The sequence below is a fragment of the Herpailurus yagouaroundi genome, unplaced genomic scaffold, assembly GCF_014898765.1.
Source record: "Herpailurus yagouaroundi ecotype Mexico unplaced genomic scaffold, PumYag 163, whole genome shotgun sequence".
Taxonomy (NCBI): Eukaryota; Metazoa; Chordata; class Mammalia; order Carnivora; family Felidae; genus Herpailurus; species Herpailurus yagouaroundi.
The window spans coordinates 10,614,679-10,633,385 of record NW_024412404.1 but is presented as its reverse complement, the minus strand read 5'-3'; the positions used below and the strand labels follow the sequence as shown (position 1 = coordinate 10,633,385).

Genomic DNA, 18,707 nt, shown 5'->3' with positions numbered 1-18,707 from the left:
GCGAGCCGCCGCGCACTCACCATTGTCAGCGCCGCCGCCGCGTCCCCCCCACTTCACTCCGCTTCCCTCAGGAGAACTCCCAGCCCCGATTCCCTCCGCCCCAGCGCCCGTCACGTGACCTGGAGCCGCTGGCCGCACGTGACCCCTCCCTTCCTTTCCTCCTCTCCCCCTGCTCAGGTCCCCTCCCGGCCTCTTGCCCCGCCCCACTGGCCAGCCAGGCCCTCGAGGACTGGCAGTTTGGAGGCGGGGCCTCGTGCTCCACCCTACGGCTGAGGAGGCGGGGCCACTGAGATGACGTAAAGTGGGAGGGGCCTGGGCGGACGCAGGCACCACAGGCCCTTCTCTCCCTCCCTTCCGTCACGTGAGGGGCGGTCGGCTGACGGGCTTTGCCACGCCCAGTTCCTCTTCCCTGTGGAAGTTTGAGTAACTGGAAAAGGAGGGGGGGGGTTATCTCCCTGGGTGGGTTACTAGGGCCCCTCCGAGGAGAAGGGGCGCTGTTACCCGAGGCCCTGCTTCCCTAGGCCTCGCAGGGTACGTGCTCTCTTCATCCAGGGATTATGCATTTTTCCATCTTTCTGGAACTCTGCCCAGCTCCCGCTCCTTCTGAGAGGTTCTGGGTTTTGAGAACTTGTTAGCTTTGTAGCCTCTGAAGAGCCGACCAATAGAAAAAACGTGAGGGTGCTACATCCGTTGCTTTGTAAAGTACGCGGATAGCTTGCGATCTAGCCCCGCCTCCCCCAGGCCCTGCAGCCCAGCCAGTCCGTGAGGTGGGGGAAGCCTTCCTGAAACAGGTGATGCTACCAGCCACTACTCTGGTTTTAACCGCATCCTGACGCTGTGGTGTAGCCCAGAGGCCCTCCAGTTGAATGGGAGGCTGTTTTAGTTTTTAAAAGCAGTGTTGAACCACCACGGTGTATTCTGTACCTGACCAAAGCAGGAAAAAAATGAGAATCTGAACGCGCCATCGGTATCCCATCGTAAAACAAAATCCAGTTTGTGCCGCAGGGCCATAAAGCAAGCATAAAATTAGAGTATGGTCTCTAGCCACAAAAAAATTCAACGAGAAATATCAAAAAGATAGTCAGAAAATCCACAAACATACGGAAACTAAGCAACGTAATTCTAAGCCTCCGTGTCAAAGAAGACGTTAGTGGAAACTTAAAAATAGTTTGAACTAAAAGAAAACATACAACATAGCAGAATTTATGGTACGAAGTATTTACAGGGAGGTCTGTAGCTTTAAAGGTATATATTTGAAAAGAAGAGTTTAAAAATCAGCAATGTAAGTTCACATCTGGAAGTAAAAGCATATGAACATGTGGAGAGGAGCAGGGGGTATATGAGAGCTATACTTTGCACTCTACTTTTCTGTGAACTTAAAGCTTATCTAAACGTATATATATAGTAAGTCCTCACAGGGATGGTTAAATTATCTTCAATAAGGATGGCATGACAACTCAATGAGGAAAGGACAGTCTCTTCAACAAATGGTGTTGGGAAAACTGGATTTCCACTTACAAGAGTAAAGTTGGACCCTTATCTTACACCGTATAGAGAAATTCACTCAAAATGGGCTTAAGACTTAAAACTATAAAGCTGGTAGGAGAAAACATAGGGGAAGATCTTTGGGCTTGGCAATGATTTCGTGAATATGACACCAAAAGCAACAGAAATGACAGGCATAGGACTGGCAAAGATAGACAAATGGGACTGTATCAAAGCAAAGATAGACAAATGGGACTGTATCAAACTTAAAAGCTTTTATGCATCAAAGGACACAACAGAGTGGAAGGGAAACCTATGGAATGGGAGAAAATAGTTGCAAATCATATATCTGATAAGATATTAAGACTATATAAATTGCTCCTACAGCTAAACATATATTCTTAGTATTAGACTATAGGAAGAATACTATAACTCAATAACAAAAAATCAAATAACACGATTAAACAAATGGGCAAAAGACTTGAGCAAATATTTCTCCAAAGACGATATACAAATGCCCAATAAGCATACGAAAAGATGCTCAACATCACTAATCAGAGAAATGCAAATTAAAACTACAAGATAGCATCTCACAGCCATTAGGGCAGCTACTTTTTTTTAAGTTTATTTATTTTGAGAGAGAAAGAGAGAGAGAGGGAGAGTGTGTGTGCACTGGAGGGGCAGAGAGAGAGAGAATCCCAAGCAGACTTCACACTGTCAGTATGGAACCCACTTCAGGGCTCGAGCTCACAGTGAGATCATGACCTGAGCTGGAACCAAGAGTCAGCCCTTAACCGACTGAGCCACCAAGGCACCCCAGCGTGGCTACTATTTTTTTTTTAATGTTTTTATTTATTTTTGAGACAGAGCATGAGCAGGGGAGGGGCAGAGAGAGAGGGAGACACAGAATCCAAAGCAGGCTCCAGGTCTGAGCTGTCAGCATAGAGCCCGACGAGGGGCTCAAACTCATGGACTGTAAGATCATGGCCTGAGCCGAAGTCAGGCGCTTAGCCAACTGAGCCACCCAGGTGCCCCAAGGGTGGCTACCATTAAAAATAATAATAACAGGTATGGGTGAGGATGTGGAGAAACTGGAACTTTGTGCACTGCTGGTGGAATTACAAAATGTCAAGGCCCCTTATGGAAAACAGCATGGAGGTTCTTTAAAAAATTGAGAATAGAACTGTCATGATCTAGCCATCCCACTCCTGGCTATGTATCGAAAAGAATTGGAAGTAGGGTCTCAAAGAGGTATTTGCACATACATGTTCATAGCACATATGAGCACTCATATTCATTCATAATAGCCAAGAGGTAGAAGCAACCCAGATGCTCACAGACAGATAAATGCAATATTAATCAGTCTTGAAAAGGAAGGAAATCCTATCACACCCTACAACATAGAGGAAACTTGAGGACACTATGCTAAGTGAAATAGGCCATACACAAAAAAATAAATACAGGATGATTCCACTTATATGAAGTATCTGGTCAAATCCATAGACACAAAAAGTAGAATGATGGTTCCCAGAAGCTGAGGGAAGGGGGAAAGAGGAGTTACTATTTAATGAATATAGAGTTTCAGATTTGCCAGATGAGAATGTTCTGGAGATCTGTTTCACAATGTGAATATACTTAACATTACCAAACTGTACACTTAAAAATGGTTAAGTTGGTAAATTTTGTGTGTTTTTTTTTTCCACAACAAAAAAATTAAACTCTGAGAGTAGAAGGAAGGAAAACAAAGATAAGAATGGATCAATGGAATAGATATAGGTAAGCAGTAGAGAAGATCAAGAAATCCAATAGTTGGTTCTTTGAAAAGACAAATGAAGTTGATAAGCAATACTGATCAAGAAAATAAGAGAAAACACAAATTAACAATATTTGGAATGGAAAAGAAGGCATCGCTTCAGATCCTACAGACATCGAAAGGATAACAGGGAAATATGTGAACAACTTTTATGCCAATAAGTTTGACAACTTAGGGGAATGGACATGTTCCATTAAAACAACTTTCTGGGGGCGCCTGGGTGGCTCAGTCGGTTGGGCGGCCGACTTCGGCTCAGGTCATGATCTCGCGGTCCGTGAGTTCGAGCCCCGCGTCGGGCTCTGTGCTGACAGCTCAGAGCCTGGAGCCTGTTTCGGATTCTGTGTCTCCCTCTCTCTGACCCTCCCCCGATCATGCTCTGTCTCTCTCTGTCTCAAAAATAAATAAACGTTAAAAAATTAAAAAAAAAAACAACTTTCTGAAACGAACATAAGAGGAAATACAAAATCTGAACAGTCTTACATCACTGAAATTGAACACAAAATTTAATATCTTCCCACCCTAAAATCCATCTAGGCTGCAGACTTCACTGGTGAGTTCTACAAAACTGTAACAAAGAAACAATACCAATCTTTCTACACAAACTTTTTAAGAGAATACAGGAGGAGAGAATGCCTCCCAACTCTTTTTCTGAGGCCAGCGTAACCCTGATGTCAAAATCCAACAAGGACATTACAGGAAAGAAAACTGCGCATCAACATCCTTCATAACCTTAGCTGCAAAAAATCCTAAACCAAGTTTATAAAGTAGAAATCTCTGTAAAAACCATGATCTGTGGGTTAGCCCTACACTGTGGTTAAATGTGTTCCTTTGTGTGCCTCTAAAATTCCTATTTAGTGGAGTGGGACAACATCTTTGTACATGTTTTAAAGTTCGTCTCTGTTATTGTTGATGCTCAAATCAGCATTAAAATATAGGTAAAGGGGTGCCTGGGTGGCTCACTCGGTTAAGCACCTGACTCTTGGTTTCAGCTCAGGTCATGATCTCACAGTTTGTGGGATTAAGGCCCCTGTGGGGCTCTGCCCTGACAGCAAGGAGGCTGCTTGGGATTCTCCCCTTCTCTCTCGGCCTCGCCCCTCTGCCACACGCTTTTCCAAAATAAATAAGTAAACTTTAATAAAATATAGATAATAATGAAACAAAAACAAATGAAACTTTAAGACTGCAAAGAAAGTAAAGCTAAATCTAAGAAGAGGGAATGTGTTCTATGTTTTCCCATTCTAGGTAGTTTTGTTGTTGTTTGTTGTTGTTGTTGTTGTTTAAATAGGAATCTCCATCAAATAACTATTTCCTGAAGCCAGATATTTGGATTCAGGGATGCAGACATTTGTTCATTAAACATGTAGGGGCGCCTGGGTGGCTTGGTCGGTTAAGCATCCGACTTCGGCTCAGGTCATGATCTCACAGTCCGTGAGTTCGAGCCCCGCGTTGGGCTCTGTGCTGACAGCTCAGAGCCTGGAGCCTGCTTCAGATTCTGTGTCTCCCTCTCTCTCTGCTCCTCCCCTGTTCATGCTCTGTCTCTCTCTGTCTCAAAAATAAATAAACGAAAAAAAAAACCATATAGTTATTGAGTGCTTACTAAATGACAGGTGTTGTTTTAGGCTGTGGAGATAGAACCAATTAGAAAGTAATAATAATAATAATGAATGATAAGAATAAGGTTCTTGTCCCCAAGCACTTATGTTCTAGTGTAGAAAGTGGTCAATAAACAAGTAATTAAATATAATATTTTTAATTAGAAGAAAGCACTAAAAAGAAATAAACATGGTGACATGAGTGGAAAAGAGCTATTTTTAAATTTTTCTTTTATTAACGTTTATTATTTTTTGAGAGACAGAGACACAGCATGAGCTGGGGAGGGGACAGAGAGAGAGGTGGAGTCACAGATTCCACAGCAGGCTCCAGGCTCCAAGCTGTCAGCACAGAGCCCAACGAGGGGCTCGAACTCACTAACCACGAGATCATGACCTGACCTGAAGTCAGCTGTTTAACCGACTGAGCCACCCAGGTGCCTCAGAAAAGAGCTATTTTTAGATAGGGTGGTAGGAAGGTGACATTTAAACTGAAATATGAAAGGAAGAGTCACCTCCCTTTAAATAGTTTCTCTTCCTTACCAGTTTAGGGAAGGAACCAAAAGTTACAACTTCATCCCATACCTCTGACCGACTGCAGTACCTAAAACCCAGTAAACCTACAGTAAATATTTTGACTTAATTTTTAATTAGATCTCTAAGTGGAGATCAACTAGTCCCGACTCTTATTAGGATCAAGACTATACAAATGGTGAGGGTAGAAGAGCTGATGACCTGACTTACAGTACAGTTCTTTTTAACCCTACCAGACTACCCACTTGACATTAATAAATACTAGGGGTGCCTGGGTAGCTCAGTTGGTTAAGCGTCCGACTTTGGCTCAGGTCATGATCTCACAGTCCGTGTGTTCGAGCCACATGTCAGGTTCTGCTGACAAGCTCAGAGCCTGGAGCCTGCTTTGGATTCTGTGTCTCCCCCCTTCCTCTCCCCCTCCCTCATTCGTGCACTGTCTCTCTCTCTCTCTCTCTCAAAAAAAAAAAAAAAGTAAACATTAAAAAATTATTTTAAATAATAATAATAAAGAGCATGGTCAAAGCCCGTTTAATAAGTCAGATAGAACCTGGATGGAGTCCAATGATTTCTAAATTTCCAAAAGTTATTTTAAAGCTGTATTAGGTATTAGTATATTACTCATAACTGTATTGATGCTGATACTGTCATTTGAACTGTGAGAAGAAAATCATAAAAACAATGCCAAATCTTCATGAAATGACATTACTAATGAAAAAAGAAGACGATTTTTTTATATATAGACTTAGAAGATATGCCTGTTATCTTGACTGCTATTCTGGTTCCCACCCACTCTTGTCTGGGGGCCTAAATATCAACACATTAAGGAGAATAAATGAAAGAAAAGTAGCAGCGGTGAAGAAACGCTGAAGCCAAGTATGAATAAGAGCTGGCAAAGAAGGTCATGCCAAAGGCCAATTTGTGCTAATGACTTGTTCTGCTGATCAAAACCCAATAGCTATGTTATTGTAATAAATACAAGGAGCAGTGGTGCTGTTGAGCAAGTTATCTATCTACCTACCTACCTATCTACCTGTCTACTTATTTGGCAAGCCAGAATGTTAAAGCTGGATTGTAAGAAGTACAGTGTTTTTCCAGGCAAGGACTGTGACATCTGTAAATTTGCCCTTTGCAAATAAAAGAGGTGGGGAAAATATGACTAACTTATGAGCATTTACTTTCACAAACAGAAGGACCAGGTTTAGGAAAAAAGTATTAGGTGAGAAGATAATTTGAGTCTTTATCTACCTACCAGCAACCTCTTAAGAGAAAAATAGCCATTTGTTGAAATTCATGAAAACTAAAAAGTCGTATTAATACCTGTGACAGTGGAAAGGAGCAGCTATTTGCAGAGTTGACAGCCAAAGCTAAATAAAGGGAATCAAGAACAAATACATGAGGGGCACCTGAGTGGCTCAGTCATCTGAGCATCCAAGTCTTGATTTCAGCTCAGGTTATGATCCCAGGGTCATGGGATCAAGCCCCGTGTCAGGCTCTGTGCTGAGCGTGGAACCTGCTCAAGATTCTCTCTTTGTCACTCTCTCCTCCAGTCCCTGTCCCTTGCTCTCTCTCTCTCTCTCTCTCTCTCTCTCAAATAAGTAAAAAGAAAAAGGAAAAAAAAGAATAAATATACCAAAAGAATGAAAACCTTAAAATCGAATTTACAGTATACTGAGTATAAAAACACTTTTTTTCTCAACTTAGAATATAGGTATGTATTCTAAATAGCTATAGAATATAAAAATATATTTTAAAATATACAAATATATAATATATAAAATATGTAATATATGATATATATGAAAAAATATATATATTATCTATATATAGATATCTATCTACATATCTATCTATATATATAGATATATATAGATAAATAGATAAATATATTTATAGGATATAAATGTAGTAGAAAATATAGAGAGAATATATAAATAGAATATATTTATTCTCTTTAACTTTAGCCAGTACAGTTGTAATCACGGTAAATACTCTTTTTTTCCCCTTTTTCAAGTCACCATTGTAAATAGCAATTGTTTCTTTCAAAAATACATAGTTCTTTTCTTAAATGTACTCAATGTTTTATCTCAGTGTCCCCCTTTTTTAAATTGAGATATAATTTACATACAATGAAATATGCAAGTCTTAAGTATACAATTTGATCAGTTTTGACAAATGCAAGCATTTGTTTAACCTACACCTCTATCAAGATATGAATGCTGCCATCAACCCCAGAAAACCTTATATTGTCTCAACCAACCCCGTCTCTAAGAAGCAAATGCTATTTTGATTTTTTTCAATATTGTTTAGCTTTGAGTGTTCTGTAATGTCACAGTAATGGAACCATACAATAAGTACTCTTTTGTGTCTCATTTCATTTGCTGAGCATAATCATTTTGAAATTCATCCATGTTATTCTATGTTATCAGCAGTTTGGCCATTTTTATTGCTTAGTAGTATTCCATTGTATGAATAGATTACGGAATATTTTTCCTTTCTTCCCGTTAATGGACATCTGTTTTTTGAAAGCGCAATTAGCATTCATATACAAGCCCTTTTGTGAACATACCTAAAGTGGAATTTCTGGGTAGCACAGGTATATATTTATTAAGAAACTACTGCACCCTTTCCCAAAACCGTTGTGCCATTTTACCCTCCTATCAGCAGTATTTAAAAGTTTAGCATCTTTACATCTTTGCCAACATTTTGTGCTGTCAATGTTTTCAATATTAGCCATTATGGATGTGTAGTTATCTCACTGTAGTTTTTTTTAATCATTTATTTTTGAGAGAGAGAGAACATGAGTGGGGGAGGCACAGAGAGAGAGAGAGAGAGAGAGAGAGAGAGAGAGACATAGAATCAGAAGCAGGTTCTAGGCTGTGAACTGTCAGCACAGAGCCCAATGTGGGGCTTGAACTCATGAGCTGTGAGATCATGGCCTGAACCGAAGTTGGATGCTTAACCGACTGAGCCACCCAAGCGACCCTCACTGTAGTTTTAATTTGCATTTTCCTGAAGATTAATGTCAAGCACATTTTCATGTGCCTGTGGGCCATATGTGTATACCTCCTTTTGTGAAGTGTTTGTTAAGACTTTGCCAATCTTTGGGGCACCTGGGTGACTCGGTTAAGCAGTGGATTTTGGCTCAGGTCATGATCTCACACTTCATGATTTCAAGCCCCACTTCGGGCTTTGTGCTGACAGCTCAGAGACTGGAGCCTGCTTCTGATTCTGTGTCTCCCCTCCATGTCACCCCTCCCCCGCTTATGGTCTGTCTTTGTCTCTTTCTCTCTCAAAAATAAATAAACATTAAAAAATAAAATAAAAAGTAAAAAATCCTCTTTCCAAAAAAAAAAAAGACTTTGACAATATTTTATTAGGATGTTTATCTTATTATTGAGTTCTAGTTTATTAAATATTTTGGATACATTTCCTGTATCAGATATATTAATTGAAAATATTTTCTCTAAGTCTATAGCTTGCCTATTTACTTTCTAAATGTTTTTGGATGACCTGAGAATTTTGGCTTTTAAGTTGAGGTATGTGATCCATCTCAAATTAAAGTTTGCAAATAACATGAGGTGGGATTTGAGGGCTTACTTATGTCCACATGGTTCCAGCACCATTTATTGAACATAATTTTCTTTACCTCATCAAATTGCTTTGGTGCCTTGTCAAAAATTTATTGACTATATAATTATAGATCTATTTCTTAAGTTTTTATTCTATTTCATTGATCTGTTTGTCTACCTTTATGCAATACCACATTGTCTGGATTACTATAGCTTTATAGTAAGCTTTGATGTAAGGAAGTGTAATTACTTGGAACTTAGTTCTTTTTCTAGAATGTTTTGGTTAAATTTTTTGTATTTCCACACAAATTTTTGAATTGTTAATCTACTTCCACCAAAGCAACCACAACAACAACAGCAAAAACAACAGCAAAAACCTGCTGTGATTTTTATTGAGATTGGTAGCTCAGTTTGGGGGAAATTGACATCTTAACAATATCAAGCTTTCCAATCCATGAACATGGTATATTTCTCCATTTATTTAGATCTTCTCTCAGCCATGTTTTGTAGTTTCCAGTGTAGAGGTCTTATACATCTACTGCTAAATTTAGCTCTAAGCATTTATATTTTTGATGGAATTTTAAAATTTCATTTTCTAATTCTTTAATGCTTGTGTGTATGGTTTTCTATTTTGACTTTGTATCTTGCAACCTTGATACATTTCTTTGATTTCCTCTCACCTCTTTTCTCTCCTCTCTCTTCCTGGATCTTCTATTAGTCATATATTGGGCTTACTGGATTGGTTGTGTCATTTTCATATTTTTTCTTTCCTATATTCCACCTATCTGGTTTGCTGTTGTTGTTTTTATTTCCTCTTTTCCCCAACTTTTTGTCCCAACACTTATAATTTTTTTTTTATTGCCATGTTATGGTAACCAGCTTCTAAGATTGCTCCCAACGATCCATACTTCGATGTAGTCCCTTGTCAAATTCTGTCAAGGTTGTTCTGTATGCCCAACACAAAAAAGGTGGAAGTGATAGTGTGTGACTTCCAAGGCTGCTTCTGACTTGCTCTCTCAGATCATTCACTTTGAGAGAAGTCAGCAGCCATGTCATGTAGCACAATGGAGAGGTCCACAAAGTGAGGGTCAAGGCCTCACTGTAAACAGCTACACTAACTTGCCAGCCATGTGAATGAACCATTTTGGAAAGCTGGTCCTCCCATCCCAGTCAAGTCTTCAGATGACTGCCACCCAGCTAACATCCTAACTGCCAACCTCATGAGAAAACCTCCTAACCAGAAATACCTAGGTAATCCACTCCCAGATTTCTGACCCACAGAAACTATGAAATAATTAAAGTTTATTGTTATTTGAAGCCAATAAGTTTTGAGGTAATTTATTAAAAGCAATAATTAAATAATAGATACTATTATATTTTTTAATTCTTAAGGACTGTTTATTATTCTCTGAAAGTCATATGTTATTAGCATTTTGTCCTTATGAAGATAAAGAAATAAAATATCCAGTAATCAATATATAAACATTTTAAAGTGTAGATTTGTGCATAATTTCCTCTGTAACAAATCACATATCAACTAGCTGCATGATTGTGATAGTAAAGTTCCAAGTTCTTATGAACCAATTATAAGTGATAAATCATACTATACCATTATAAGCTAGAAACATAACTGATAAGACTTAAGTCCCAAAATAATCATTGGTTTAGTGCAGTGGTTCTCAAGAAGAGAGGATATTTCTCTCCAATGGACTCTTGCCAATGCCTGAAGACATTTTTGATCGTCAAGTCTGTAGGAATGCTACTGAGATTGGAAATCCTGCTAAACATGTTACAATGCACAGGACAGCCCCTTACAACAAAGAGGTATCCTGTCCAGAATGTCAATAATGTTAAAGCTGAGAAACCTTGGGTTAGTGTAAACCTAAGAAGACAAATAGAGTTCTGAAAGATCAATTGTATTAATATTTTAAGCAGTGACTCAGCTGGTAAAACAGACTGCATGCTGAGGGAATGGAGACAAAACGCTTTCGCAAAATCAATCATTGCCTCCTCTTTGCTACCTTAGATTTTTGTGTATAATCATTACAGATTTGAAAAAATATAACGTAAAATGTATTACAGCTATGTATGTGTTTCCCCCGTTACACTGGGAATATTCTTAACTGTTTATTCCTGGTAACTTGATCCTTTGTAGAATTTTGTTGATTGTATCATATGAGAAAAATGATGATGGATTACTTACTCAAAGGCACAAATTAGAAGAAACCCTAAGTCTTCCCCCTCTAAAAAGCCCTAGAATTATGGCAATGATTGACAAATAGAACCCAAAAGTAAAAGAATCAGAATTTTAAAAAATCTACTTGGATTCTACTTCCTTTATGTGTCTGAGAATATTCACTTCCATCTGTCTACCTGCTTTTGTGCCAGGCGAGACTGACACGTTGATTCTCATTCAATCTCTCTGTTAGACTCTAAGCTCAAGGACAAAGGCTATGTTGTAGGTCTTTGTTTCTCTCTGTATCCCCATCACCTAGCGCAGTACCTGGCACATAGATGGAACCTTTAAAATAATCTTATGAAGTAGCTATAACACACATTTCCATGATTAGAATTTTTTTAGGGACTAACTATGTGCCAAACACTGAGCTTAACCGTATCTCATATATTGCCTTATTTGATCTTCACCACCACCCTTTGGCAAATATTGTTAACCTATAATACTGATAATGATAATAGCCTGTGTTTTTGATCACTCACTCAATGACACTGTCCTGAGCACTTTACATACATTAATTTATTCAATCTTCTCAATAAGCCTGTAGGGTAGGCACTATCATTATCTTCATTTTAAACAAAATTTTTTTTTTAACGTTTATTTATTTTTGGGACAGAGAGAGACAGAGCATGAACGGGGGAGGGGCAGAGAGAGAGGGAGACACAGAATCAGAAGCAGGCTCCAGGCTCTGAGCCATCAGCCCAGAGCCTGACGTGGGGCTCGAACTCAAGAACCGCGAGATTGTGACCTGAGCCAAAGTCAGACGCTCAACCGACTGACCACCCAGGCGCCCCACATTATCTTCATTTTAAAGAGGAGGAACCTGAGGTACAGAGAGGTTAAGTAACTGATCTAGGGTTACCTAGTGGGTGAGTGACAGAGTTTTGAATCCAGGTAACCTGCCCTCAGAGTTCACACAATTAACCCCTTCACTATTTCCTTCCCTGGACAAGCTTAGCAAAATTAAGCGACTTGCCTTGAGTTACAAAGCTAATAAAGAGAGAAATTGGTATTAAGCCAGGACCTTGCAGTTCTAAAACTTACACTTTTTCATTCAGTCTAATTACCTCTCCAAAGATAGAAATATTCTACAGTTCCTTTGTGGCTAGTTTAAAATCTTTCTCCAGGGGCGCCTGGGTGGCGCAGTCGGTTAAGCGTCCGACTTCAGCCAGGTCATGATCTCGCGGTCATTGAGTTCGAGCCCCGCGTCGGGCTCTGGGCTGATGGCTCAGAGCCTGGAGCCTGTTTCCGATTCTGTGTCTCCCTCTCTCTCTGCCCCTCCCCCGTTCATGCTCTGTCTCTCTCTGTCCCAAAAATAAATAAAAAAAACGTTGAAAAAAATTTTTTTAAATCTTTCTCCATAAAAGTATTGTATTATAAATAAAAACCAACGTAGGGATGGTTAAATGGGGATGGGCATTAAGGAGCACACTTGTTATAATGAGCACTGAGTGTTGTATGTAAATGCTGAATCAGTAAATTCTACTCCTGAAACTAATATTACACTGTATGTTAACTAACTGGAATTTAAATAAAAACTTGAAACTACAAAAAAAAAATCAACCTAGGCTATGTATTCTTTCTTCCTTTTTTTTACATTAAAGAGAGAGAGCACGAGCAGGGGAAGGGGCAGAGAGAGAGAGAGAGAGAGAGAGAAAATCTCAAGCATGCTCCACACTCAGCAGAATGCAGGGCTCGATCCCACAACCCTGGGACCATGACAATATCAAGAGAAGGACACTCAACCAACTGAGCCACCCAGGCACTCCTCTATTCTTCAAATATGTAAGATGTAACACTCAACTAGAAAACACAAAGCAGTATATGTATTTTCTAAAACATGCCTTTTTTTCCCTCTGTTGGAATAGTTATGGGAGCCAAAAAATAGGTCTCATGACGGTAACACCCTATTGAGCATAAAAACTCACAAACTTCCTCCTGAAAAATCACAGATTTATTAATGGGAAGATGAGGGTATAACTTAACAACTGTCACCAAAAGTAAAATGCTATAAAGATTGGGACGGATGCTTTCTGATGGGCATTACATTTGATACGAAGATTTTCACACTCTGGGGACACCGGGCTGGCTCAGTTGTAAAAGCGACTCTTGATCTTGGGGTTGTGAGTTCAGGCCCCACATTGGGTGTGGAGATTACTAAAATAAATAAACTTTATTTTAAAAACATATTTTCACACTCTACGTCTTACTTTAAGCCATTCACATACCTTTACCTCAGACTTCTTAGTCCCCAGTCTACAATCTTTCTATTTTAGGCCCCTGACCAAAACATTCACCACTACCCATGAAAGTGTATATATTCTAACCTTAGGCTACTTTTCTTTCCACACAGAGTAAATGACCAGTTACACCACCTGAAGCTCTGCCCACAGGAAGAATTTCCTCTCACAGCTATTTTCTTTTTTTTTTTTCATTTATTATATCGGAACTACTTTCAACAATACATATACATATATATATATATTTTTTTTTTTTTTAAGATTTTAAGTTATCTCTATGCCTAACGTCTGCCTCGAACTTATAACCTCAAGAATAAGAGTCTCATGCTCCACCAACTGAGGCACGCAGGTGCCCCCCCAACAATGGATGTATTTTTTAATTGAAGCCCAGTTGGCATACAGTATCATGTTAGTTTCACGTAAACAACATCCCAATTCAACATTTGTATATATTATTAAATGCTCACTGCCATAAGTATAGTTGTCATCTGTCGCAAAGTTATTACAATATACTTGATTATATTCCCTACACTGCATTTTATACCCCTAGGAATTATTTGTTTCATAACTGGAGGTTTGTACTTACTGCTTTTTTTTTTTTTTTTTTTTTTGTAATCAACATTGTAGTGAGCTCTCCTACCCCGAAGAAATCTATTCCAGCAGATTTTCTCTTTGCCACGGGCATCACAGACACGGGGGTGCAGCTGGCACTCCCCTCGCTGCTCGTCATATGAGGACCCACGAGAGGAAGGCTCCCTCTTGGGACAGGCCAGGCACCGCGTGGGGCCAGGAGAGCAGGCCCAGCCAGGCCTTAGCGCGGGCAGTTAACCAGGAACGACCCCAGAGGTAGGATGAATCTTTTCTCTTACAAGAAGAAAAAACTAGTATGAAACCCCAGTCGTGTGCCAGCGCTCAGAGTGTAAGTATAAAAAGGGGATCATCAGGCGCTGAGGCTGTCCAGGTCGAAAATGGGGGGCGGTGGCTGTGTCCCGGCTTCCGGGGCTGCCAGGTCGGTCCGGGGCACAGCTGGGACTGGTCCACGTCCAGCGGCGCCCACGGCGAGGAGGGCTCAGCTCGCACGTGAAAGGCCCTCACCTACTTCGTAGCTCTTCCTGGCGTGGAAGTGAGCATGCGGAACGTCTTCCTGAATTCGCATCACGCAGAGCGCGAGAGACCCTAGTTGGTCGCCTCCCCCCATCTCCGCATCAGGGCCAAGCCCTTTCCCTGGGGAGATGGTAATCCCACTCTATTCCATGACTCCCACGTGAATCCACTTCCCACCGGCTACGGAGATGAATAAAGAGAACCTGGACCACGGCCCCGGGGGGCGGGGACCACAGCGCTGGTTTGGACCATGACTCCGCACACGGACCAGAAAAGTATGTGGGACCTGAAGCTCACCTTCCCTTACGTGTATCAAATGACGACCAGTATGCTGACCTTCCATCCCTTTGCTTGTGGCAGGAGATGGCTTACATAAATAACTCAGATTGGTCCAGGAATAAATAAAAAATAATAATAATAAATAAAAATAAAATATAAAATAAATAAAAAAGGGATCGTCAGAAAACAGCTAAACAGACAACACCTATTTCACCCATCCCTTTACCACCTTCCCTTTGGCAACCACCAGTTCTCTGTATTTATGAGTCCACTTCTGTTTTGTTTTTAGAGTCCACATAGAAGTGAAATGATACAGTATTTGTCTTTTTCCGTCTAACTTATTTCACTTAGCGTAATACCCTCTAGGTCCATCCGTGTTGTGGCAAATGGCAATATTTCATTCTTTTTTATACCTAATATTCGTGTGTGTGTGTGTGTGTGTGTGTGTGTGTGTTTGACTTGCTAGCTGGTGTTGGCCCACACACGACCCCTCAGGCACACACTGGAACTGGGTGCAGAACGCTTCCCAGCTCTCTTACCTCTAGAGATGACATTTCCATGACCCTGCCCAGCAGGCTCCCCTGGATTCCTCCTGCCCCCGCTGCTTATTATGGTAACTGCACCGCCTGGCTTCTAACGGTTGCACTACCACCTGGCCTCTATCGTTTCGAGAACCTCTCATTCCCATTGCTATTAGTGAGCCCAGTTCTGCAGCAACATCTGTACCATTAACCTTGCCCTTCAGAGGAAAGTTACTACTGATAGCTCAGAGATGTCGAGATTCTCACCAGCATATTCTTTATCACTTGGGGCTTCCCGTTGAACAAAATCTTCTTGGGGGTTTTCAGGACTGACAGTCTGTTCGTGTAACGTGCTCACTTCCTTAAACCCTTTCACCCCTTCTTCCACGGCCTGCTGTGGTGGTTGTAAGCATTCCTACTCCACTTAAGAAGGGCTGTTGCTTTCTTCTAGCTTCTAAGAGCCATTCTAGCATGGCGTCAACACCTTCTCCCGGAGTTCTTGCCAGGGTGTTAAAACAGAATACTATGTCTATGTTTTACCTCTGTCCCTTCGAATTAAGTCATATAGACACTCACTGCTGAGGTACATGACAGCTGGGTTCTGCAGAACCCGCAGAGTATATTACCTTTCTTTCTTAGCGGGCCCCAAATTTCCCCGTTCATTTTTATTGTAGCTGTAGTTACTCATCTCATGGGTAAGGAGAGAAGTTAGGGATAGACCTTGAGGGAGCCTGCGTGTGGTATTGAAGGGCACAAGCCTCTTAACCACCTTTAAGCCAGAGGGAAGACCTACTTCTTAAGGAGTGGGCCGCTGAAGTTCAGAGGGCTTGAGGGAATCAGGGGCATCGAGATCTGAATGTATCAACCTGGGTGTCATCTCTCGGGGTCCCATTTTTTTTCCAGTCAGGGCCTTGACTTTACATGACAGACTTGGCTAGGTTGACAGTTCAACATTCGACAGCGTTTGCTCACTTTGTGTCTCTGCGTCACATTTTGGTCATGCTCACAATATTTCTTTTTCGTTGCCATACTTGTTACGGTGATCTGTGAGCGGTGATCTCGGATGTTAGTATTGTAATTGTCCTGGAGTGTCATAAATTGCACCCAAACAAGATGACAAACTTCATAAATATGTGTATTCTGACTGCTCCGCCAATCAGCTGTTCCCCTGTCTCTCTTCTCTCTCTCTGTCTCTCTCTCTCTCCTCAGGCCTCCCTATTCCCTGAAACACAGCAGTATTGAAATTGGGCCAATTGATAACCCTACAAGGGCCTCTAAGTGTTCGAGTGAAAGGAAGAGTCAGTCACATATCTCTCACTTTAAATCAAAAGCTAGAAATGACTAAGTTTAGTGACGAAGGCCTGGAGGCATGTCGAAAGCCAGGATCGGCGGAAAGCTAGGCCTCTTGCGCCAACAGCCGAGTAGTGACTATAAGGGGCAAGTTCTTGAAGGAAGTGAAAAGTGGTACTCGAGTCAACACATGAACGATAAGAAAGCAAAATAGCTTTATACGGATATGGACAAAGTTGGAGTGGTCGGGATAGAAGATCAAACCGGCCACAACATTCCCTCAAGCCAAAACCCGATCCAGAGCGAGGCCCTAACTCTCTGCAGCTCTCTGAAGGCTGAAAGAGGTGAGAAAGTGGCAGAAGAAAAGTTTGGAGCTACCAGAGGTTGATTCGTGAGGTTGAAGGGAAGAAGCCTTCTCCATAACGTGAAAGTGCAAGGTAAGGTGACAAGTGCTGGTGTAGAAGCTGCAGCAAGTTTTCCAGAAGATCCAGCTAAGATCATTCGTGAAGGTGGCTACACTCAATAACAAATTTTCAATATAGACAAGACGGCCTGTTGGAAGAAGATGTCACGTAGGACTTTCACAGCTAGAGAGATGTCAATGCCTGGCTTCAAGGCTTCAAAGCACCGACTGACTCTCTTTTTAGGGGCCAGTAAAGCTGGTGACTTTTAAGTTGAAGCCCGGGCTCATTTCCCATTCCAAAACTCCTAAGGACCCTTAAGAATCATGTTAAATCTACTCTGCCTGTGCTCTATAAATGGAACAAAGCCTGGATGACAGCATTTCTGTTGACAACACGATATACTGAATATTTTAAGCTCACTGATGAGAACTATTGCTTAGAAGAAAGATTTCTTTCAAAATGTTACTGTTCGTTGGCGATGCACCCGAGAGCTCTGAGGGAGAGGTACAAGGAGATTAATGTCATTTTCGTGCCTGCGAACGCAACATCCATTCCGCAGCCCTGGGTCAAGGAGACACTGAGACTTGCAAGTCTTATCATTTAAAGAAATATATTTCTTAATATCTATATTTCTGTCATACATAGCGATTCCTCTGATGAATCTGGACAAAGTAAATGGAACACCTTCGGGAAAGGATTCACCATTCTAGATGCCATTAAGAACATTCGTGATTCACGGGAAGCAGTCAAAATAGCATGAACAGGGGCGCCTGGGTGGCTCGGTCGGTTAAGCATCTGACTTCGGCTCAGGTCATGATCTCACGGCCCGTGAGTTCGAGCCCCGCGTCGGGCTCTGTGCTGACAGCTCAGAGCCTGGAGCCTGTTTCCGATTCTGTGTCTCCCTCTCTCTCTGCCCCTCCCCTGTTGATGCTCTGTCTCTCTCTGTCTCAAAAATAAATAAACGTTAAAAAAATTTTTCAAAATAGCATGAACAGGAGTGTGGCAGAAGTTGATTCCAACCTTCATGGATGACTTCATGGGGTTCAGGACTTCAGTGGAGGAAGTAACGGCTGATTTGGTGGTCATGAGTTCAAGCCCCGCGTCAGGCTCTGCACTGACAGCCTGGAGCCTGCTTCAGATTCTGTGTCTTCCTGTCTCTCTGTTCCTCCCCCACTTGCACTGTATCTCTGTCTCTCTCTCTCTCTCTCTCCCTTTCAAAAATAAAGATTAAAAATAAAATTTTAAAGAAGCGGAGACTGAAAAAAAAATAAGTCGAGCCTGAAGATGTGGCTGCAGTGTCATGATAAAACTGAACAGATGAGGAGTTGCTTCTTATGGACGAGCAAAGAAAATAGTTTCTGGAACAGAATCTACTCCTGGTGAAGATGCTGTGAAGATGGTTGAAACGACAGCAAACGATTTGGAATATCTTATAAACTTAGCTGACAAAGCAGGGACAGAGTTCAAGACGATTGAGTCCAATTTTGAAATAAGTTCTACTGTGGATAAAATGCTATCAAACAGCATCACCTGCTACAGAGAAATCATCCGTGAAAAGAAGAGTCAATGAATGTGGCAAACTTCATTGCTGGAGCCACCCCAGCCTTCGGCAACCCCCACCCTGATGAGTCAGCGACCATCAA

The 18,707-nt window shown here is 41.2% G+C and overlaps 1 protein-coding gene and 2 long non-coding RNA genes across 3 annotated transcripts in view; 1 reads left to right on the top strand and 2 right to left on the bottom strand.

Annotated features, from left to right (window-relative positions):
• VPS26A (VPS26 retromer complex component A) overlaps window positions 1-130 on the bottom strand; it is a 33,012-nt gene extending 32,882 nt beyond the window's left edge. Inside the window, exon 1 of the mRNA XM_040485230.1 lies at window positions 21-130. Coding sequence (XP_040341164.1) covers window positions 21-23 — 3 coding nt within the window. The 5' untranslated portion in view covers window positions 24-130. The remainder of the gene's footprint in view (window positions 1-20) is intronic.
• Window positions 131-445: 315 nt separating this feature from the next.
• Window positions 446-14,964, top strand: LOC121036722 (uncharacterized). Its single transcript, XR_005793450.1, has 2 exons — window positions 446-791; window positions 14,094-14,964. It is a non-coding gene; the product is annotated as an uncharacterized LOC121036722 (long non-coding RNA).
• Window positions 3,185-3,904, bottom strand: LOC121036721 (uncharacterized). Its single transcript, XR_005793449.1, has 2 exons — window positions 3,732-3,904; window positions 3,185-3,504 (listed from the first exon to the last, which is right to left on the bottom strand). It is a non-coding gene; the product is annotated as an uncharacterized LOC121036721 (long non-coding RNA).
• Window positions 14,965-18,707: the final 3,743 nt, after the last annotated feature.